We start from the raw sequence: 23,990 nt of genomic DNA on the forward strand, positions 1-23,990 counted from the left end.
GCGTGAGAAGAGATGCAGAAACTGAGCCAATCAGCTCAGCAAGATAAAAGGCCTAAAAAAAATCAAATCGTTTCATTATCTTTTCAAAATCTTTTTAATCTGTTCTCAACCCAGTTCTGGTCTATGACGCTCTGACCCATGGATCCATCCAGAATGCTTTTACGTCCATTTCAGAAAGAAACATAATGCAACGAAATCAGCGCACTTAATCTTTTGTAAAGGTTAGTATATGGGCATGCTGTTTTTGAAATAAACTATGAACTAATTCCCTCTTCGGTGAAGACATGATACAATATATGACTAAACGTATTGATTCAACGATGACGTCGCATGCCTTAATATGCTTTGCAAGCAATCGTTTCATAGGCAGGGAGGAAAGGTGACTTTTTTGTTATGTAATAAGGCTGTAAACGTGATCTTCCCCCGGTAAAAGCCTGTGGGTGAAGCTATTAGTCACCCTTGGTCAAGTTGTCTTCAAGGCCTCTCTCCTCAAAGCGGTTTAGTGTAAAATAAAATGCTCAAAATACATAGGCTGTGCGCGTAAATGCCGGCTGCAAAATGTTCATTGCAACAAAGGTTGATGGTTTTAATCTTTTATTTTACCATCCAATAAAGTCACCGTAGGATGTCAGTGACAAAAAGAGAGCATATTTGATCAAACTGTTATCAGCTGCTGAAGAGCTGTCGAGAAACGTTTCATCATATGAAGCCTACACTTTTAATTATGACTAATAAAACCTAGTACCGAAGCTGTCACAGTCAAAACTCGTGCAATGGCATGTCTGAAATCTGCAAGAACGCTGCTGGCAGACACCGACAGAATAAAATAGGTTATGATAAAGATCGCATTAGTTTCTAAAAATACACTTAAATTTCGTAAAATGATACAATAAATGTTACTGGACACGGTTGCTTGGTTTTAGAGGGTGTCATAATAAAATAAACAAGATCGATAATAATGGCAAGCAAAATTTGTGACAGAAAGAAGAAAAATACATATTGCCAATTTCATACAAAATGTTTATGAAGATGATTAAAGTAAAAATTCAAACAAAATGACAATTCAAACAAATATAAAATAATGATTATGAAAAATAAAAGTAAATACTTAAAAAACTATTTAATAAAACTTACCAAACAAAAAATACAGTTAAAACAACACATTACCATATTTATAATATAAATTATATATACCCCCAGCAATATATATATATATATATATATATATATATATATATATATATATATATATATATATATATATATATATATATATATATATATATATATATATTTATATATATATATATATATATATATCTTTATACGATGTCATCAAGATTTTTCCACAAAGATTTGTAAAGCTTTAAAATAATGCTTTTCGTGTTTCCAAAAGTGCCCGAAATCTTCCCTTTGCTTGGTCTCGAGGGGATAAAGGTGTCCGGATTATTTCTGACATCATGCTTTTGTCTTAAACAGAAATACGAGCCTGTATGAGCTCAGCGCTGATGGCAGGGTTATTCTTCATGCCTGACGCTGCCGCAGGAGAGCTCGACCTGGAGGGAGAGGAGAACGAAAACTGGACCATTACATCATTGCTATGGGATAGAACGATGCCCCGCCCCCCGCGTTCCATTGGCGGAGCGACCTGGCCTGGCGTTCCCATTGGTTAACGACGGCGTAACTGGATGTCTCGAGGGGGCGTGGCCTCGGCGTGTAAGGGCGCTTCAAATACACTGTAAAAGATGCATAAGGGAGCGATGCTGATGCTGGTGATGCGAGAATAATTTCTCACCGGAGGCAAGCTTTCGAACGGACCGAGAGGGTGACGATGGACTTCGCATTCAGGATAAAATAAGCAAACGCAAAATCGAGTCAGCTACCTAGAGCAGAAGCGAACGTTTACTCAAATTGCAACATAAATAGTAGAGAAAAAGGTGAGACTGAGACCCTGGATCGGATCCATCCTACAGTCGCTGGAGGTAAGGGCGTTTCTGAAAGCCTCTCTTTGGCATTCGTTTCGGTTCAGAAGTTACAAACTTACAAACTGACGGCGCTTCTTAAAGGCAATAAAACCGCTGGTAAATGTCGTATATGAAGAGTTGGAGGGTCGTGCTCTGAAGTTTGAGCTCGTCTTTTTCTTTCATGGAGGTGATGGTCGAGTCCTCTTCACCTGCTCCTGGACTCCGTGACCCTGCAGGAAGCCTCTGAAGAGACTTAAATAACACACAGACGCGTTGGGTTTTTTTTTTTTTTTGTTTTTTTGCCTATATGTTTTGTTATTTATTTATTAATCAGTGTAATCACGCTTTTAACTACAGTCTTATGTTAAGGCTTACACAGCAGTCACTGAGAAAACTAGCTACATGTAGCCTATTTGCTGTGCAATTTAGCTTGAGCTGCTTGCATATGATTATTGGTCTTACTATATCATTTCTTACAGTAGCACAAATCGTAAGACTGAAATGTAAAGTTTTAAGCGTACGTGTTTGTTTTTCTGTCAGGTGATAGATAACCTTTGAGACTTTTAATGTAATTTCAGAGTCATGTTTTTTCGCCAGTGCAAATAGCGTATTTTCTTAGCATTGTGTATTTTATTTCACACCAAGTGAAAATAGCAGCATTTTTTAGTGATATGTTATTTACGCTAATTGAAAATAGCAATGGATTTCATTTACACTAATTGAAAATATCGGTATTATTTAAATAGCAGTAGTAATGCATAATACTGTTTAAACAATATTCTATTGATGCACTCCCAAAAAAAAGTACACCTTTTTTATTGCAATAATAAACAACCAATATTACAAAACTAAAGAAACAAACAAATCAGAACAATATGCATATATATATATATATATATATATATATATATATATATATATATATATATGTGTGTGTGTGTGTATATGTGTGTGTGTAAAATGTACATTATTTTACATTTTTTTATTATTATATAATGAAAAATTATGAAGGATATGTACAATAAATAATACAATAAACAATAAAAAGAGGCAAAAGTACACCTTTGTACCTTATTTATGCCTAAAAGGTTCATATTTGTACCCAAATGGTACTTTTTGAAAGAGACAGCTTTTGTACCTTTTTTTCTGAGAGTGTTTGATCAAAATATATAACCAATTAACATTATCCGAAATGCAGCTGTATTAGTATAATTTCACACCAGGCATCTGGAGGATATGATTTAGAAGCAGAAACAGTGCATCATAACCTATATCATAGTTGACGGCTCAATTTTGGCAGCGTATCCTGAGAAATGTTTTTTTTCTTGTTTAAGTGCCTTGATAGTTGTGTTTGCATGCGCTGAACGAGTACCCGCTGTTTAATTATAGCTGCTCTAAATAAAACAGAGCAGAAGACCTCTGAAGGAGCAAACCAGGAGAAAATGGCCCATGGGAATATGAGTGAACGTAGCAGAGACAGCGCAGGAACCCTTAACACTCATAATGGATGCTTACATCCTCAGTTCATGTGATCTCACACTCCATTTGATTACTAAGTGCGGATTTAGTTCCTTGGGCTGCTTTCCCCGTTTCTTATGGCTTAATGATAGAATCCCAGAGTGAGATTTTATTGCCAGATCTTTGTTCAGTAAATTAACATCTGTTTTTGGCCTACAGTGGTGGACAATTATTATAATTGATATTTCACAGTGCATGCACCTGTTTTTTGGTTTTATATTTATGCATGTTTTAGACACTTATCTAAAGCAACTTCAAGGGTTACTTGTTCCATTACTTTATGTATAACTGAAAATTTAACTTAGTGGCATCATTTTTATACATTTACATATTTTAACATATATATTAATAATATATATATATATATATATATATATATATATATATATATATATATATATATATATATATATATATATATACTTAAACTATATTTAAATGTATCATTGCACACGCACACATGATGTCTATTTATATCATTTAAATAAAGTATATCCATATTCTTTTTGTAAAATGCTAAACGGTAATATATTTTTAAAATAAAATAAAATACTGTGTTGGATGTAATGCTTTACTAATTAATTACTGTAGCCTAAGTACATTTTCTGCAATTAATTACCTTTAAATTTAATGACTATTTTATTATTTGCATTAAATATACGATTCTATATAGTCGATTTAACATTAAAAAAATTATGTACATTTTTCACATTAAATACTTCATATATAGTATACTTAAGGTATAAAACTGTATTATATAACACTTACATTTTTTATATTTTAATAAAATATTTAAACGTTTTAGTACATTTTTTATTTTGATTGTATTTTATTATGAAATGATTTATTTAAATGATACCTTTTATGATTTAAGTATTACAAATCAATGTGATAAACGCGTTAGATCATACACATGTTTTAGAATGAGTCAAAAACCACACAGATTATATTAGCTTAAATGTGTAATGTAATGTATTACATTACTGGCTGCATTATTCGTCATATAATGTGGAATCAGTAACGGGCTGCTACTCTGTATATGTACAGTATGCTAATGGTGCTCTCTGTGTGAGCCGAGGTTGTGTGTTATGTGTGTGCTGAAGTGTGCTGGATGTGTGGAGTGGTGAAAGGGTTGCTGCCGGTGCTTTGCATAATGCACTCAAGAGTTTGGGCTGTACCGAGGCACCGCTGCGTTAGTTTGGAGAGGTTACCGAGAGCCAGCGGTGCTGTGGGTGGAGAAACGCATCAGGTCTTTTGTGGCCCAGAACAAATGAACATGAAATAACTCTTGGACATGTCCTTGAGCGAGTCCTCCTGTCCCCCGAGAGATGCTTTCAGCTCCATCTCTCTCCATCGCTCGACATTTCAGCTTATCTGTCTCGCTCACTTTCACTCTGTCTCTCTTGTCCTGTCCAGTTCCTATCTTATCTACTTAATCAGAAATGATTCTCGCTTTCACAGGCCACTAAATGTTCAATTGAAGAAAGACAAAAAGTGGCCAGAGAGAGAGAGAGAGAGAGAGAGAGAGAGAGAGGAGAGAGAGAGCAGGGCGTACAGCTCCAGTCGTCCTTACCATTTAATACCTGGCTTTGTATTAAAAAAACTGGTTGCTTTCAACCGATGAGTGAATGGGTGAATCTGAATAAGCCACGCCCCACAGGAAATAGAATTAGTATGGCAGGAAGAGAAATAAGAAGTTCTACTTCAAATAATAACTTGAAATTCAAATTCTAACCCCTCCCTTAAGTCTATATTCAGCAAAAAACGATAGATGCAAGGAAAATGTCTACGGACCCTTCTTATATGCTTTACCCAGAATTTGAGTTTCTCCCCAAGGTTTTAGGTTCTCTCTTCAACGTTTCTGAATCAGTTCTAAATAGTCGATTCTGAGCTTGGTCGTTTTTTTCGCCAGTGCAAATAGCGTATTTTCTTAGCATTGTGTATTTTATTTCACACCAAGTGAAAATAGCAGCATTTTTTAGTGATATGTTATTTACGCTAATTGAAAATAGCAATGGATTTCATTTACACTAATTGAAAATATCAGCATTACTTAAATAGCATTTTCTGCTCTACTACTTATTGCAAGTGGCAGTTATCTGCACCTCAGTATTGAAGTACATTATAAAACAGCATGCAGCTTATTGAGCGTAAATGTTAAATTTGATTCAAATTATTAAATAGATGCCATGGTTGACACCCTTACTGCGACAATACACTTACCCCAAACCTTTATTTTCAACTTTTTCGTTATTTCCTTCATTATTATTGAACATAAATGCTTTTCTGATTTAAAAGGGGAGAAAAATGTCGTCCGAATTTTGACGTTTGTCCTGAATACATTTGCATTTTTTAATACTTTTATACGAAGTTGATGCTCACAGTCAATTATGTTTTCAGAGCAGGGCAAAGCATCTTAATATATCTGTGCATTAGTCTTTATGAAGCCTGTTAAAGCTGTCACCGTCTATGATCACATCAGTAATAATCAAACGGCAATAATGCAATAATGAAAAAATAAAAACCCATAACTATTGTCTGTGAACATTCGGATATATAAAGAACACTTTTTTAAAATAACTGTTAATAAAACGTAGCCTGCTTATGTAATAAAAAGTACATTTTGCACAAAATGAATTTGATTTGAAATGTATCTAAAAATGTAGCCGTGTGCGGTTTTATTGATTTTATTGTGATATTGAGTTGATAATGATAACTGTAAATTACTACTTTTAAGATGGCAGTACTGGCGCACATATATTATTAAATATATACAAAAAGCTGTTTTTTTAAAGATGTAATGTGGTAAAGATGCCTTTGCACAGCGGAAGAATTAAATGGGGAAAAAAACGTAGATCAAGAATCGTCTTTGAATCGTGAAGTGCCTAAAGATTCCCACCCCTAATAAGCTCTTACAATCCTCTGGAGACAAAATTGTTTAATTCTAGCGTGATTTACATTAGTGAGAGTTAATAATGTTCGATCTTGTTGTCTTTTCAGGCAGCTTTATATGTCTATGCCCAAAAGAAGTAACACAATCCCACAACAGATGTGTTTCTTTAGCCCAACGCTTTTGTGATAAAGCAAATTATATCATGATTTTTAGGATAATTATAAAAGTACTTTTTCACCAAAATAATTAGATCCATTTCTTTAACCAAAAGAAACCTTTATTTTATGTTTACAGCACTATTTAGTGTTGAACAAATGATTTTCAGATAACAAACAAATAAGCAATAAATAAATAATCACATAAAAATGACCTTTTTTACTATATGATATATAAAAAAGTCATAAATATATAAAAATTAAGATTCATGAATAAAATGTACAATATTTTATGGAAATAACTGTTCTGTACATACAAAAAAATGTATTGAAACTATGCTGTTAAATGTTTAATCGTGATTAATTGCATTTTTGTTTACTTAATATATGTGTGTGTACTGATTTTGTAAGTTTGCCTTGATTATTTGAGCAGTTGTGTTTGATACTGATTTATCAAGAAGAAGAGACCAAACAGAACATTGTATTCTTTTATTTGATAAGTATTCATAAGATATACAGTACACATAGTACTGTATCCACTTTATTGAATAGCAGAAAGAAAGACCACCATAGCATTATATTTAAAAGTAGTTTATTGAGAAAAGACATTAAGCATGACATATGTAGCATTTAGTTAAAAGTGTAGCCAGAGATAAAATAAATATTAGTAAGAACTTGGAAGAATAGGAATGTTACCGTTGAGACATCTTAGAAAGATCTTCGCAGAAGAGCAGAATGATAAGATGGCTGTCTTTTTATAGTGAGCATCTTGAGAGGGAGGTCTCCAGCTCTATGGGACTTTCCCAAAAAGTGTCGACTTTTCTATAAAGGAGGGCTGCACTTAGAAGTGAGCCAGAAGTTAAACACGCTTCTCCGATGCCTTGAACGGCCGAGCTCGGGGATTATACGACTTTATTTCGATTTCATATTAGTATTTTATTTGTAATGTATTTAACCTGTATATAATAAAATATATCTTAATATAACCAATACCCTCGCCTGCCAAAAGACTCAGACCACGGAGAAGTCTTCTGTGACCTGTCTTGTGAGTATGATTAAATGCTTCTGAGAGATAGGACAGACTCGACTTACTTTACCTTACCTGAGGATAAACTAAATAAGGTAGAAGGTGCAGGAGATTTGAGCACTATAAATATATAAATATTATAAATATATAAATATATAAATATAGAAAACACACGCATATATATATATTGCGCAAACAAAAACTTTTACTTTTAAGCTATAGCTTTTAAACGCACTCTTTTCAATTCTACATATATAAATTCAAATTGGAATTACAATTCTGGAATGGAATTGGACTTTAAGGGTATGTTTATACTTGTAGAAACCAAAAAAGGCTGGTTTACTTAGCTCACCGAACCTAAAAATAGAAAACATGCACTGTAAAAAAATAGCCGTGATCTTAACAGAAAAAAAAAGTGTGAAAATGCTACAGCAAAAACCTGTTAAATGGTTAACAGTAAATTCCTGTAGAATTTACAGGGAAAACTCGTAAACTGACATTCCCAGAATTCCCTGCATTGCATTTCAAATTTTGGTTTGAATTTGTTGTTTCTTCTTAGTTTTTCTGATCAGTTATGTTTGTACATCTATTGTTGCTAAATGAATATTTATTGCATATTGCAAGGATGGTATATTAATGTTATATCAGTTAATTAAATTACGGTATTTTGCTGTAAAGTTAAAACCGTAAACCTAAAACATTGTTGCCAAATATTTTTACAGGAGAATTCCGGCAACGGCAGCTGCCAGTTTTTCATCGTAATTTTTACGATGTTTTTTACAGTGTGTGTATACATATGGTAGTAGTTTTACAAGCTGTTAAAGAACTTATAAAATGTGCAAAGGGATTGAAAACAGAGGCAGAAACTCATCTTTACCAAACAGCAACAAGAACCAGGTATGCGTGAGCATTCTGGCCTTTTAAGGTTGCATCTTGTGACATAATTTCTTGCCTTGGCTCGTTGTCTGGTCTGTGTTTTTTATTTAAATATGAGTCAAGCTGCAGCAGAATCGAAAAGGTAGATCTCGGTCTGCTTCAACAAGGTCCAAATGGCAGCATTCACACTTATTCAAATGAACTGAGCTAACTCTAGGGAATCACACCAGAGTTTATTTTAATCAAGTGTAAAAACCAAGTGTAAACATGCCCTAAAAGTCGTTCTCAGTTCAGTCCTGAATCTCACTGTTTAGTACACGCTCTTGCCAGAGTTTCCTCGTGTTAGTTTTCCAGCCTCAAATATTGCCAGAACTTAACTTTACTCTGTAATGTTTCATTAGAGACATTTAAACAGTGAGTCATAAGTCTATTTTTTTCACTCAGCCCACTCTCCCAGCAACAGTTCTGTCCTTTTTTTTTTTTTGACACCAATAAGTGTATATTCGGGACAGTTATGTGCTGTGTGGTGGGTGTATGTTCTTGGTCTTTACATTTAATGCTCGGTATCTTTTCACCCCAGCAGTGCTGTGATAGGGCATAAAACTTAGTGGGCCTTCCAATTGCATTTATTGGCATCAAAAAAGAAAGCTTTGAATTTTAAGTGTTTTTCTCTCACAAAAATGCTTACGCTGGCATTTCTTTGATTCAGTTTGCATCCCATTTAATTTAAATGCTGCACTAGCTCCAGTACAGCTTTTATTTGACTCTCTTTACGGATTTGGATGCTACTATAATGAAATGTGTACTGACACTGGCTCACGTCAACAAACTGAATTTTCCTAATCAAATAGGGTCTCTTAAAGGAACCCGTTCACCCAAAAATGTAAATTGGCTGAAAATGTACTCAATTCCTGGCCATCCAGGATATAGATGAGTTTGTTTCTTCATGGGAACAGATTTGGAGCATAACAATGTAGCATCACTCGCTCATCAATGGATCCTCCGCAGTGAATGGATGCGGTCAGAATGAGTCCAAACAGAAGATAAAAGCATCACAATAATCAACACGACTACAGTCATCTCATTTACATCTTGTGACTTGAAAAGCTTTGTGTTTGTAAGAAAAAAAATTTATTTATTTTTTTACTTTTTTACTAGAGGAAGTGTTCAAATGGATTACGGCCTGGGATTTTGGCCAGAAGCAATGGTTTAAAGAAACAATGGATTTGTTTCTTACAAACATGCAGCTTTTTGCTTCACAGGACATTCTGACGGCACCCATTCACTGCAGATGATCCATGTTAAATTTCTCCAAATCTGTTCTGATGACGAAACAAACTCATCTGTGTCCTGGATGGCCTGAGGTTGAGTACATATTAAACTAATTTTTATTTTAGGGTGAACTTGTTTATTCCACATCATATCACCTCATGTTTATTAGCCATAGACTAAATTTCTATTAGTTAAACAGTTTGTGCCATGTTGGCCATCGATACTGGTAATACATCCTAGTGTGCGGGACAATGGTGAAGGGTTGAAACACAAATGAGGTCATGAATTGTTGACAAATTGTGATGGCCCAGTTGCATCTTTCCTTCACACCAATTAACATCTGCTTTTCCCCCCATTTTTACCCAATAGCAAAAGCCAAGGATGAAAATTAAAGACCTGCCTGCAGTGCCCTCAATAATTAATAACCCATCCATGAATTTTTCATCGGCTCCAATACGTTTGCAGATGTGAGGGGCTGTGTTCAGGCACGGCAAATAAAAAGGAAAGGAAAGTGTACTAAAAGAGAGATCAGCCCCAAAGGGTTATCGGTTACACACCCTCCTAATCTCCAATCACCGCTCTACTACGGCACATCTATGGGGAATAATACCATTGTCTTGCTCTCCATTGTTGTGCTTTGCTCTGACGTATGTGGCTATGTGCACATATTCATATCATTGCATTTTAATGGTTTGCAGTAGCACCTCATTGTTATATGTACATTACAGAGTGTTAAATGTAGGGCATCTTGTAAATACAATTGTCAGGATGCTTGTTTGTTTCCAGCGCACATAATCGCTTTTAAAAGGCGAAGATCTAGTTGAAGAACTTTTGTACCAGACTAGCGAACAGCTGGATGGATAATCTCCCTTAAATTACAATCTGAGCCAGTCATTCAATGCACTTCGCTTGGTCACTGAGCTGAGTGGCACAACTTGAAGACTGTGAATCAAACAACATCTGTCCCACAATGTAGTGCTTAATTCATTATTTTTCAGTTGTTTCACTTTCGCACATGATTTGCAGACACGTGCAATTCAGAGTATGTGTTGTCGGAACATTTAAAACACACACATGCTGGTATTTGTGGTTTATGAGGACTCTCATAGGCATAATGGTTTTTATACTGTACAAACTGTATGTGCTATTGCCCTAGACCTAAACCTATCCCTTACGGGAAACTTCTTTCAAAAGTAAAACACCATTTAGTATGTTTTTTAATTTTTTGAATTATGGGGACATTGGCCTTGTCCTCATAAACCACCTTCAAATTCAAATACCTCTGTAATACCCATGTCATTAAACAAATTTGTGTCCTCATAAACCACAAAAACCAGCGCGCACACACACACACACACACACAAACAGTTAAAATATAGTGTTCAAACAATGCAGTGGTTTTTGTTATTTTTTATATTTTCTATATTTTTTTTCAGAATGCATGGCTACTTTATGTAATATATATATATATATATATATATATATATATATATATATATATATATATACACACACTATATATATATATATATATATATATATATATATATATATATATATATATATATATATATATATATAATATATAATTATATATATATAATTTATTAACAATAAAAGTTTTGTTTGGTTACTTTTGGCAGTGAGTCTGTTGATAGATGCTGTAATTAATATATTCTGACTAATGATTAATAATAAAATATTATTTACATATATATATATATATATATATATATATATATATATATATATATATATATATATATATATATACTATATATTAGTAATGAATTTTAACTATTAGTGATTTTTTTTTTACAGTTACTTTTTTTGGCTAAAAATTATATCTTTCTTAACTGCATAGTTCAGTTTAAAGAGACAACATTTTTTCTGAGGGTAAATTTCCTGGCTATTTTTGTCTTTTCATCTTCTTTTCCTTTAGGGTCTTATTACTGTAATCTCTCAGCTGTGTATTCATATTCCATATTTACTAAGTCACTCAGGTAATTCCCTCATTCACTCTTTCATTCAACTCTTTTCCCATCTCTCTCTCTCCCTCACTGTGTCTGTATGTCCCATCGCACACACACATATGCAATAGGAAGCCCCAAGGGTTGGTCCTTTTTGCTTCTTCCTGTCAGGTTGCCATGGCATCAGGCAAGGTGGCCCCATTTCCTGCCGTGCAGAGGGGCCGGGGGGGTTACGTCCAGAAAGACCGTCCCAGTGTCTAATGCAATCAGACAGGCGTGTGGAGTAGTGTCACACGCTATAGCCAGACTGAGACTCACACACACACACAGAAGCCCCCACCGCCCTCTCACACACACTCCACCTTTCCTCATCGCTGAAGGTGATCTGATCTCTGCAGCAGCAGGATGGGCGGCAGCAAGATGGCTGCTGCTCAATATGATCTGTCTCCAGTCGGTCACAGGATCCACGCTTCCATGCATAAAGGTTCTTTGCTGGCTTCTTGGGTTCCATGAAGAACCTTTCATATGCATGGAAGCTTTCCATTAAGCGGAAGGTTCTTTGAGGAACAAGTTTCTCCGGTTGATTAAAATGTTCTTCACACTAAGAAAAAAGATTCTTTGGGGAACCTTCACTTTTGGTCACGTGGGAATGAAATGTCACAGAGATCGCAGTGAGATTCAATGGAGAGAAAAAGGAGATTTTGAATGTGTTTTATATGTGTAGCATTTCAGGGGAGATATCTCAGTATCATTTCTCAATATGATCTCAAAATGAAAAAAAATGATCTGTGCTGCTTGCTTTATATTCTTACTATATGTCAACAGTCGTCTTTTTGCCTTTTTCTCGCAAGGTTTTTCTTTCTCCCAGTTGCTCTTAAAATGCACGAGTTGGCAGAATGAGAGTTAGCACACTGGGAACAGAGAAGCTCTCTAGCCTTAGGCAAGAAATATACGCAAATATGCTAACGTGGATGTAAATGCTTGGCCAAAGCATTGCTGGCATAATAATGGTCTCTTCTGAAAGCAGACACTTGTTTTCTCAGCAGTGTTGCTATTGTTAACTAAAACTGAAACTATTATATTTCTTAAGATAAAATTAAACAAAAACAAATATTAGAGGAAATGTAAGATTTAAACACTGAAAACCAATTAAAATGACAAAATCACAAATAAGTTACAGAAAGAGAGACTACAAATCAAAACTAATTCAAAATATCAATAATGCTATATAGGTAATATTAAAACAACACTAATTTATAGCCCAGAGTGTAAAATGTATCCAATATGCATGATATAAATGCAATATACATTATAGATATTTTGTATAAAAATGGAAATAATCAGAAATAACTTTAATTTAGAAATGCTATTTTGAGAGCAGTGGTGTCATAAATTGTCATTTCTACACTTAAATGGCTCATAAAAAAATTATTTTGCAAAATGGTCCAGTTAATTCTCATAATGAGTATTATAAGAAGCACAATGTAGGATACAGGAGCTAGAAATAGTTGAAGACAAGATGGCTAACAAGTGAACTGACTCACATTGATATTAGAACGTTTCCTTTCAGATCAGCAAAATTATATAATAAACATGATGATAATATGACGAGCAAATTGATTCCATCGATATTTTACTAAATGTTCACATTTTTCGATCACAATTTCGAATTGATGTTTACCAAAAAAAAACAGACACTAAATCGTTAGCGAAAAGGTATATCCTTGTTACATCATAAAATTCTTACCTTCACAATAATGTAAAGTTGGCAACAATTAATAAGGTTTTGACAGTAAGATATGCATAAATGTAATCAAACAGACCCGTTGTACCACTGTGATGTAACAAAAGTGAGCACTCAAGGCAATGATAAAGATACCTTCATACGTCTGTGCCAAGTGTTTTATTGGTCAGAAAGCTGCCATAAACATCTTTATATGAATTAACTGGCTGAGCATGATTCTCCTGAGAGCAGTTGAAACAGTGAAAGAACACAGTTTATGCTAATGCAAGCTGGGATTGCATACCTGTATCGTGTTATGAATTGTCGCGTCTGCATTCACGGGCCTACGTTTCACGGTGTATAGGGATTTCCAACAGCTTCGTCTCCAAAGAAAAGGGACGTACGTGTGCAGAAGTGGCTCTAGCGTTGTTAAAATCTGATCTTTCCTACCTGAACGGCCTAGGAAGCTACAGCAAGCAACAACAAAGCGCGAGAGATTTGCACGCTCGGTATGAAACGTCGTGGACTTTTATGCACCAACACGTAGCGACAGCGCAAGTCTTTGAGGCGCATCAGACGTCGGAAGACTCTTTGCAGCAAAGCGGGACACACCCCACCCGTCTGACTGTCCCCTCCCCCGTCTCATCTCGCCCCTCTTCGACGCACCTCTCCGGGGAGTTAATTTGTGTTCGACGCGTAGAGAGATCAGAGTGTGGAAGGGGTGGGGGGGGTGATTGAGAGTGGGTAATTTTTCCCCATCTTGTTTTCATTTCCAGAGCCAGCGCCCGCCCGAGCTCCGTGTCCGTGTTCGGTCTTTGTTCTGAGAATTTTGAACAGGCCTATCGCTGCACGCGAGAGCCCTTTTACGCGGGCTGGGCAGATTAAAGGACCCCGAGACTCGGCGGAATAGCCAGCTAGCGTCTCTGTGTGAAAGTGTTGGATTGGCTCGTTTCACCGCCTGGCTCGGCTGGCTGTTAAAAAGCGCACGAGCTGGAGCCAAGAGGTTCAAAGCTGCAAAACGTAACTTTTTTTTGTTAGAAATGATCCAAAAACTCTATTTGAGAGAATAAATAAGCAGCCGGTGTTCGCCTTCGCCTTACTTTCGCTCCGTTCACAGGGGTTAGCTTATAATAATGTTTTCTAATTTGAGTGGGACGGGTAGGTTTTGGCGGGAAATTCGAGCGTGGCACTGCGTCGTCACGTCTGTAAACATAAAGATCGAGTTCCGGCTCGCTTTATTCACCTGAGGATCCTGCAGGTGGAGCATCGTTTAATTGTAGCCTATTCTCATAGCAGCTGGAATAATTAAACGTCAAAAAAGATATATTTTTGATTAAATTTGTAATGCAGAAAAGGATTACATGAAACTAATGGAATTAAATTATTTTACATTTTTTAATCTGCTTTTGATTACTGGGATCACACAAGATTCGTATTTTAAAGAAACCCAGTTCGAAGGGAGCATAGCTTTTCCGCAGTAAATGAAGCTTTCCATTGATGTATGGTTTGCTAGGACAAGGCGATATTTGGCCAAGAAAAAGAAAATTTTAAATATGATGGTTCAAACTGAGAAAATCACCTTTTAAATTGTCCAAATAAAGTTCTTAGCAATGTATATTACAAATACGTATATTTAAAGTGTATGTAAAGTAGGACATTTATCGAATATCTTCATGGAACATGAAGAAAAATCAATCATTTTAATCCGTACAATGTATTTTTGGCTATTGCTACTAATATACTCTAGCAACTTAAATATTGTGTTCTAGGATCACATATTAGATTCTTACTATTTAATATGCATGGACAATGTTAGGGAAGGCAAGTTGATTTATATAGCATATTTCATACACAAAGGTAATTCAAAATGCTTTTCCATAAAAAGGAATTTAAAAATCACAAGAATTAAAGATTGAGAATAAAATGGATTAAAATGATTTTTTTTAAATGAGTTATAAAGAATTTATTATAAGAATATGCATGGGTTATAAAGAATAATAAATAAATAAATTCTAAAAAAAAAACTGTATGACTATACTAATGCATATAATAAAAAATATATCAAAATGAAGGCAATGTTCATGAACATTTTTCGCGCTTTTGTATAATTATATATATAAAAATATGTGTTATAGTATAAAATAAAAAGTACTGAAAATTAATATGATTTTTAAACAACTGGATACTGGATGACTGTATATATATATATATATATATATATATATATATATATATATATATATATATATATAGGCTAGTTCAAACACACACACACAGTACCAAATGTATATTCTGAAGTGTACTGAATTCCATACAATACACATAAATATATATATATAGTCACATATTAAAGTGAAAAGCAGCAATTCCTTATGCATTATTTAATATACTGTAATATTTGAACATAATATATTTTTCTGTATATTTTCAATATACATTAAGGTCCGGTTTACAGATGGGGCTTAGTTTAAACCAGGACTAGGCCTCAGTTAAATTAAGATATTTAGGCAGAGAAACATTACGGCTGTGCATCTTGAGACAGAACAACAAAACTGACATATTTGACTATATGGGAGATCCAGATATTTTTATTTGAGACAGCTCAAGCGTGCATCTTAGTCTGGGACTAGATTTATAGCCTTTTCTGTGAGACCGGGGGTAAATTATTTAACATACATAATTTTTAAGGGAATACGTGTAAGGGTTCATTACCACGGTTTCACCACAGTGAAAACAGCTTTTGTTAAGGTCAGATGTGTAGTCACAGAAACAAATGTTTGCTATTGAATCAAGCACAAAAAACCCTGTCCTCTTAGTGTATTATTTTGCATATGACATAACAGAAAGGGAAGTTGCGCTTCATTGCATCACTGGGTCTATTCTAATGCACAGCAAGGATGTGTGGTTTGTGAAAGACGAAACTTTGTTCCTCTCTGTGATGTGCTTTGAACAAAGTTGTTGTTACATGGCGCACAATATAAGTGTCACTTTTCATCCGCTCAGTACTCTGTCATTTATCAGCTTTCATTTGAAATGTGTCACATATCAGTGATTCTCAACTGTTTTTCTCCTGGACCCAGATATTATATTCAGAATCAGAAGAGCTTTGTTTGCACACGCAAGGAATTTGACTTGACGACATGTGCTTCCAGTGCAGAAGAAAGCACAGACATTGCGCAGGGTGGGCTATTGTAATGGTCTCCTTACCGGCATTCAAAGAAGACCATTAGACAGCTGCAGCTCATCCAGAACGCTGCTGCCAGGATTTTGACTAGATCCAGAAAATCAGAGCATATCGCAGTCCTCAAGTCCTTCAACTGGCTTCCTTTTAAATCACTAAAGACCTAAATATATAGCAGATATGCTCACTGAATATGAACCTAACAGAGCGCTCAGATCATTAGGATGGAGTAAGTTAGAACTACCAAGGGTTCACATAAAACAAGGGGAGTATACTTTCAGTCATTATGCCACCCGTAGTTTGAACCAGCTTCCAGAAGAGATTAGATGTGCTAAAACATTAACCGCATTTAAATACAGATTCAAAACCCATCTGTATTGCCCTGCATTTATTGAATAAGCACTATGCTATATATTTAGCTGTTTTAATTTAATTTTAAATAAATATTTAAAATCATTGAATTTCTTGTTTCATTTATTATTTTTATTTCCTTTTGTGTTGAGCACTTTGGATTACAATTGTGTATGAAATTTGCATGATAGTGGATGAATGGAATGTAGCACTAACACCACAGAAATTAAATAATGTACTATATACAGAAATAAGAGTATAGGGGAAAATATGTAATTGTTTAAATAAATGTACAGATATGAGTGTGCAGATACACTACCAATTTTGGAAACAGTAAGATTTGTAATATTCTTTTAAAGATATTTCTTATGTTCATCAAGGCTGCATTTATTTGATCAAAAATGCTGGAAAAAATGTATATTGTGAAATATTATTGCAATGTAAAATAAACATGTTCTATTTTAATATACCTTAAAATCTAATTTAATGCTGTGATATATTACAGGTTCCCAAAAAATATATTAAGCAGCTGAATTTTCAGCATCATTACTCCAGTCTTCAGTGTCACATGATCCTTCAGAAATCATTCTAATATGCTGATTTATTATGAGTGCTGAAAATTGTGCTGCTTAATATATTTTTTGGGAACCTGTAATATTTTTTGGGAATTCTTCAATGAATAAAACGTTAAAAAGACAATTGGAGTAATGACCAATGGAAATTCAGCTTTGCATCACAGAAATAAATGATATTTTAAGACATATTAAAATAAAAACATGAAAAATCTTACTGTTTCCAGACTTTTGACTGGTAGTGTACGTTATTTACAAAAAACATGTTGGGTATGAAGTGATGACCCAACACAGAATGTGTTAATATTACAGTCAGCCAATAATTCACCACACAAAACAAATTGGCTTAATTATTGCTTTATTATGAATATTTTATTGCATATCACACAACTTGTGACAGTAACTTGAATTGTAAATTTATATTTATGTGACATTCCATCATCTGACATTTGCATTGCTTTACAATAAAACTACTAAGTTACAGATGAATTTATATAAACATATTTGTAGACTTTGATCTAAACCACAGTGTTAAAAATCTTCTATTTATTTGTCTATTTTAAGTATCAACACAATTCTTTGACCTAGCAGTTGAGGACCACCGTCAAAGAATCCTCTAAAGCCCATAATGCCGTTTTAATTAATTCTGTTGATCTTCATCTTCAGTTAAGGATTTGTGAAAACATATGGTAGCACTTTTAGATTTTTGTAGTTTAGTGTCTGTGTGAGTCATGCTGTAAGACCTATTAACAGCTCGCAGGGTTCGGTTCTTCTCTTGCACCTCCTGCCAGTTAAATTCAGCTCATTAGCGCCGAGCGGCAATCAGGGGAGCGATGCATTACAGGCCCTGGCATAGTGGGAGATCAAACGGTAGTCCATCACTAAAAGCTCCCGTTTGAACTCGGGGTATATCTCTTTTTTATGCCACTGAAAAAAGATGAAGACAAACGCCACTGTGCATACTTGTATGTAGGTTGCATTCACTCCAAATGCCTTGCAGAAGATTGAAAGTGTGTCAGGTGGTGCTAAGCAAATTCGAAAGTAGCCAAAACGCTTGAGGCTAAAATATGCTCCTGAGATCTCAAATGCCTCTGGCCTGGAGATATTTTGTCCATTGGATGTTTAGAGTATGATAAAGTGCTCGGAAACCGTTTTATTGCATTGGTGTTCATTTTGCCTTTCCTCCTGTACAGTTACAGCCCCTCTGAGAGCTGTTACACTCAACGGTTACAAGATCGTGCAATTCTTCCAGGCGCACTTACATTTACGGGAAGATTGTATTGAGATGTACGGTGCAGCACACACAGGCTTTGATGTGTGGCTCCTTTCATGTGTTTGTCGGAGCCTTTGCTTGGCAGGTGTATTTTTGCATGCAGGCCGGAACGATCCTGCACACTCGCTAACAATTGCTCCCTGTTTGACTAGAATAGGAGATGACTGAATAATCAATTATCAGAGGGATCTTTGAGCACCAGCAAGGGGAAAGAAGTGTAGAATATTGAAAATGTAAATTTCTGGATATTTAACCATTGCAACAAATGATGCTTTGATTTGTTTGTGTGATCTTAAGGAGAACAGAAATTCACGTCTTTATGATTAATATTCCTTCCTCAACTGATGTTAATAAATATTGCATCTGAAGTTGGCGTTAATGTCATTTGCACTCGGCTGACATCACATAAACTGCATGATTTATATATCTTCTTTCTTTTTCATTTTGCAGGCCTGGATGAGAAAATTCCTGTCTTCTATTTCGTAGAAATCTTCCCTCCAACTGTCAGCTACCTACTGGGCGCAGCACTCTAGAGATCCTCAATATGGAGAGAACTGCCATTTCCACATCACTGCTCGCAGTCTGTTTCGTTTTGGCTGTGTGTCGCTGTTCCCTTGCAGTTCCCTTCTGCCCTGCCCAGTGTGTCTGTGAGACACGCCCATGGTACACGCCTCAGTCGGTCTACCACCAAGCCAAAACTGTTGACTGCAACGAGCTCCATTTGAGCAGAATCCCATGGAATATTTCAATTGATACTCAGGTGCTGCTTCTTCAGAGCAACAATATCTCCAGGGTAACCTCAGAACTCCAGAGCTTGGTAAACCTCACGGAACTGGATCTCTCCCAGAACCACTTCATACAAATCCAGGACGTTGGCTTGAGTAACCTAAGCCAACTGGTCACACTTTACCTTGAGGAAAACCAAATTAAAGAGCTGCCTGATATGTGTCTGAAGGACCTAGTCAACTTAGAGGAGCTTTATATTAATCACAATCAGATATCTTCTATTGGTCCTAATGCCTTTTCAGGCTTGGGGAATCTGTTGAGGCTCCACCTTAACTCCAATAAGCTTGTGGCGATAGACAGCCACTGGTTTGAGTCCCTACCCAACCTTGAGATCCTAATGATAGGGGAAAATCCTATTCTCGGACTGCAAGATATGAACTTCCACCCCCTCTCTAAATTGCACAGCTTGGTTCTCGCGGGAATGGGGCTCAGGGAAATCCCAGAGGGTGCTTTCCAGGGACTGGACTATCTTGAGAGTCTCTCATTCTTTGATAACAAGCTCACGGCCGTGCCAAAGAAAGCCCTGCGCGTTCTGCCGAGCCTCAAGTTCCTCGACCTCAACAAGAATCCCATTGTCCGTATACAGGAAGGTGACTTCCGAGACTATCCCCACTTAGAGGAACTTAGTCTAAACAACATGGAGGAGCTTGTGGCGGTCGAGAGGGGCGCATTTTCTAACTTACCACAAATGGCCAAACTTGAGCTCTACAACAACCCTCGCCTGTTCTTCATAGATCGAGCCGCTTTCCTGAAAATGCGTGGCTTGCGCACCTTACTCATCCACAGTAACGACCTCATGCTTTTGCCTCATGAGATTCTTTCTGCTTTCCCCAGTCTGGATGAAATCAGTCTTCATGGCAACCCACTCAGGTGCGATTGTCTCGCCAACTGGTGGCCCGTCCTGGGCAACCAGTCAAGCCTCAAAGTTCTGGAGCCCCAAATAACTCTTTGTGCCTCCCCGCCACATCTCATTGGCCAATCCTTACAGGAAGTGGTGTCTGCAAATTGGAATGGGGCAAGCAATACCTGTCTGCCTCTAATTTCTCAGCACGCCTTCCCTCCACAGCTCAACGTTACCTTGGGACAGCTTCTAACACTCAACTGCTGGGCCGTGGCAGATCCAGCACCTCAGTTTTACTGGGTGACACCCACCGGAGACAAAGTGACTTCTGAAGCAGTTTCACCATCCTCGAACGAGGGAGGAGGAATACCGAAGAAGCATCGGATGCAAGAACAAGGTGCTCTAGAGATCCCTCACGTTGAACCAGAGGATGCTGGTCTCTACACGTGCGTTGCTTGGAACGCAGAGGGAGCCGACACCCGGAGTGTCTCTGTGTTCGTGGATAGGAGCAACTGGCATGGTGGGCGCCCTATTGGAGGTCATCAAGGGGTGCTGAACACTACAGGATCCTTGGTAATCCTGGCAAAAATCGTCCATGCCCAATCTGTGGTGCTCGAATGGAAGGTGCACCCATCCGCCGCCTCTTCCAACCATGAGGTGTCACAACCCAAGTGGCTTAGCGCTACGGTAAAAATCGACAACCCGCAGATCAGCTACACGGCGATGGTTCCAGTAGATGTCCAAGAGTATAACCTCACGCACCTCCTGCCTTCCACCGAGTACCAAGTTTGCCTGACAATGGCTGGTACAGAGCAGACCCAGCACTCTTGCATCAACGTGACCACCAAAGAAGCCAGCTTTGCTGTGGAGATGGTTGCCCAACCGACCAACGTAGCCCTGGCGGCGGTCATGGGCTCAATGTTCGCCATCTGCATAATGGCTCTATTGGTGTTCTACATGGGACGCCGCATGAAGCAGAAATCTTGTCACCACTCTCTCAAGAAATACATGCAGCACACCACTTCCATTCCTCTGAACGAACTCTACCCACCGCTTATTAACCTCTGGGAGAATGAGACAGAAAAAGAAAAAGAGGGCACCGCTGACCCTCAGAACTCACAGATAGACACTTCAAAAACATACATGTGGTAGCTGCACAGCAGAAAGTATATAGAAGAGACATTTTAAACAGTATATGTACTCTCTTGTACATAAACGACAAGTATGTATTATTGATTTGTCATTGTGAAAGATATATGTATTTTTAGATTGTACCCTTCAATGCCAAGCACACTTGGTTGCAGTTGTGATTTGTTAGACAGCCAACAGACGTGGGCAGCAAAACACACTCTATGCTTTTGCATTGCATTGTATTTTCTGAGACTAATTCAACGTTAAGCATGCCAATGTGTTAATGATTCATATAATTTATTCATTCTATATCAGCACTAAGCAAGCTAATACACTAACACAGATCGACACATATTTATACCGCCTCACACATATCAGATGCAGTCACATGACATCCGATTCTGGAGTTTTTGCATGGAATCTTTGCATGATATTTTGGTGCTAACAGGGAGTTTTTTCCTAGTTTTCTCACTTCTAAAAATACACAGGCGTGAGAAGGTGACGTACGCGTGCTCGTTGCTCTCATTTGTCTTCAGCTCGTCACATTTTATCACCTGCATTGTAATGAATATAAAACTTAAACCAAACCTGCCAGGTGCTATGAAGTTGCTGTTACTGCAAACTAATTAGCTGTCATATGTAATTAATATCTGGAACACAACTGCGCAGCTGTGCTTATTTATTCCTGCATTGTTAAATAACTACTTATTGAGGAGTGTGTGAAAATGGCTGTGTTTATTAGCGCTGACTGAAAATGTATTTCATATTTGATAGAAAAAGAAATCATTAGACTATAACGATCATGTGGTTCAGATGCCTGACATTTACTTGCAGACATTCACCATTGCTAACAATGATGGGGCCGTTCTATGCTTTGCACCTCATCATGCGCTTGGCGTTTTGATTACCGAGAGATTGCTTCAGTTCTCAGTTAAACATGTTGCCAAACTCAATATTCACACAATTCAGTCTCGGTGTGGTAAATTAGGTAACAAGTGTGTGTGGAGAATGAGAATTGAATCTAGTAAGAATTAAAAAAGAATCAATGTTGTTTTTCCCCTCCCATAGATTAATTAACATTTAAAATGCATATGCCACCCTGAAAACAACATTTAATTCATTTTTAAGGTTTTGACATGTTTAAACTTGTGAGATTTGTGCATAAACCTGCATCATATCGATTAATACAAATGTTATGCAAGACACATGCTCATGTACTATTGTTCTGTTGTCTATCAGCAAATGACATCTATCCAGATATTGATGAATATAACCAAATTAAATGATAAGTGTTCAATGGTTTACCTTTTCGGGTGCACTCAGTGATTTTTAAAAATGTTGCAAACCTATAGAAACTATTGTTTTTGCAAAAAAAAAAAAAATTTACGTGACCAGATGTGATCACCAGATACTAGTTGCTTTTTGCGAATCTGTACCTGTTTTCTGATACCGTTGCTCACAGGACTCATTTTGCTGGCTAGTGGCTAGTGCATTACTTACAACCTGAATACTTTAGCATGATGCTGCATTCACATTGCTAAATGTCAGTGTACTGTAAGTCCTGAAAGACCGTCAGAGCAACACAAACAACTGAAAAAGATTACTGGGGGCACTTTTGTTATGTATTATTTGAACCAAAGATGAGACGCATATTCAATACTTCTCTCATCACTGCCATCAGTCAATGAGATGTCATGCTATATTTAGCTCTGAAGGACAGTGAGGGAAAATATCTATTATATATTTTAATGCCTCTTGATGTTCTTTACTTTTCAGCTCAGTTTTTGAGCTATTTATTGTAAGTATTGTTTATGTTTTTGGTATTTCACGATGGATCTTATTTTGGTTTCTGAGTTAAAGGGTTAGAAAATGCACTCAAGCTCATGCAGACAACATGTGAGCAGTCAGCTCCAATGTGAAACGTTGTTCGTACTCACGTCACATGTTTTTAAGATGTTCTTTCATCACTGACTGTAAATCACATTGTGTGTTATTACTGGCAGAAGAGCAGAGAAAATGTCACCTTATATTAAGCATTAAATGTATCACTACAGCTCTGCCCTCTAGTGGTGGAGGACACTAATGACGTCTTACACGATTTACTTGTATCTCAGTGAATAGCAGGGTATTTTGTAATAGAGGAATATTATTGTTATATTTCAATTAAGTCAACAATAATGGTTTTACACTGTTAAGACGTGTTGTGACGTCCGTGCGCAGTAGTTCAGGAGAAATGACTGTCTGAAGAAACATTTGAGAGAAATAAACACAATATCACCACAAGCATACAGCTTCTCTGTTGTTTTCCCTTGAAGAATACTCCCTTTGTACAAACACCAGCAGATACCTAAAAGTGCGCTTTGTTCTTTTGCTTGTTCTCTTGCAGATTTTTTTTTTTTAAGTTTCCCCTTTGAAGCAAAAAAGGACTAGATCCCTAAATGCGATTATATGTGTGTA

The 23,990-nt window shown here is 36.5% G+C and overlaps 1 protein-coding gene across 1 annotated transcript; it reads left to right on the top strand.

Annotated features, from left to right (window-relative positions):
- The first annotated feature begins 1,713 nt into the window (after positions 1-1,713).
- si:ch211-180f4.1 (uncharacterized protein LOC100144405 homolog) lies at positions 1,714-23,816 on the top strand. Its single transcript, XM_043247922.1, has 2 exons — positions 1,714-1,982; positions 19,226-23,816. Exon 2 carries the CDS (start codon positions 19,320-19,322, stop codon positions 21,552-21,554), a length of 2,235 nt encoding a protein of 744 aa, XP_043103857.1. The 5' UTR covers positions 1,714-1,982; positions 19,226-19,319; the 3' UTR covers positions 21,555-23,816.
- Positions 23,817-23,990: the final 174 nt, after the last annotated feature.

Source organism: Puntigrus tetrazona, chromosome 8, assembly GCF_018831695.1.
Source record: "Puntigrus tetrazona isolate hp1 chromosome 8, ASM1883169v1, whole genome shotgun sequence".
NCBI classification, from domain to species: domain Eukaryota; kingdom Metazoa; phylum Chordata; class Actinopteri; order Cypriniformes; family Cyprinidae; genus Puntigrus; species Puntigrus tetrazona.

What these genes read in the sequence shown, in the direction of transcription:
- si:ch211-180f4.1 (XM_043247922.1), top strand. Translation starts at nt 19,320, where the DNA reads ATGGAGAGAACTGCCATTTCCACATCACTGCTCGCAGTCTGTTTCGTT.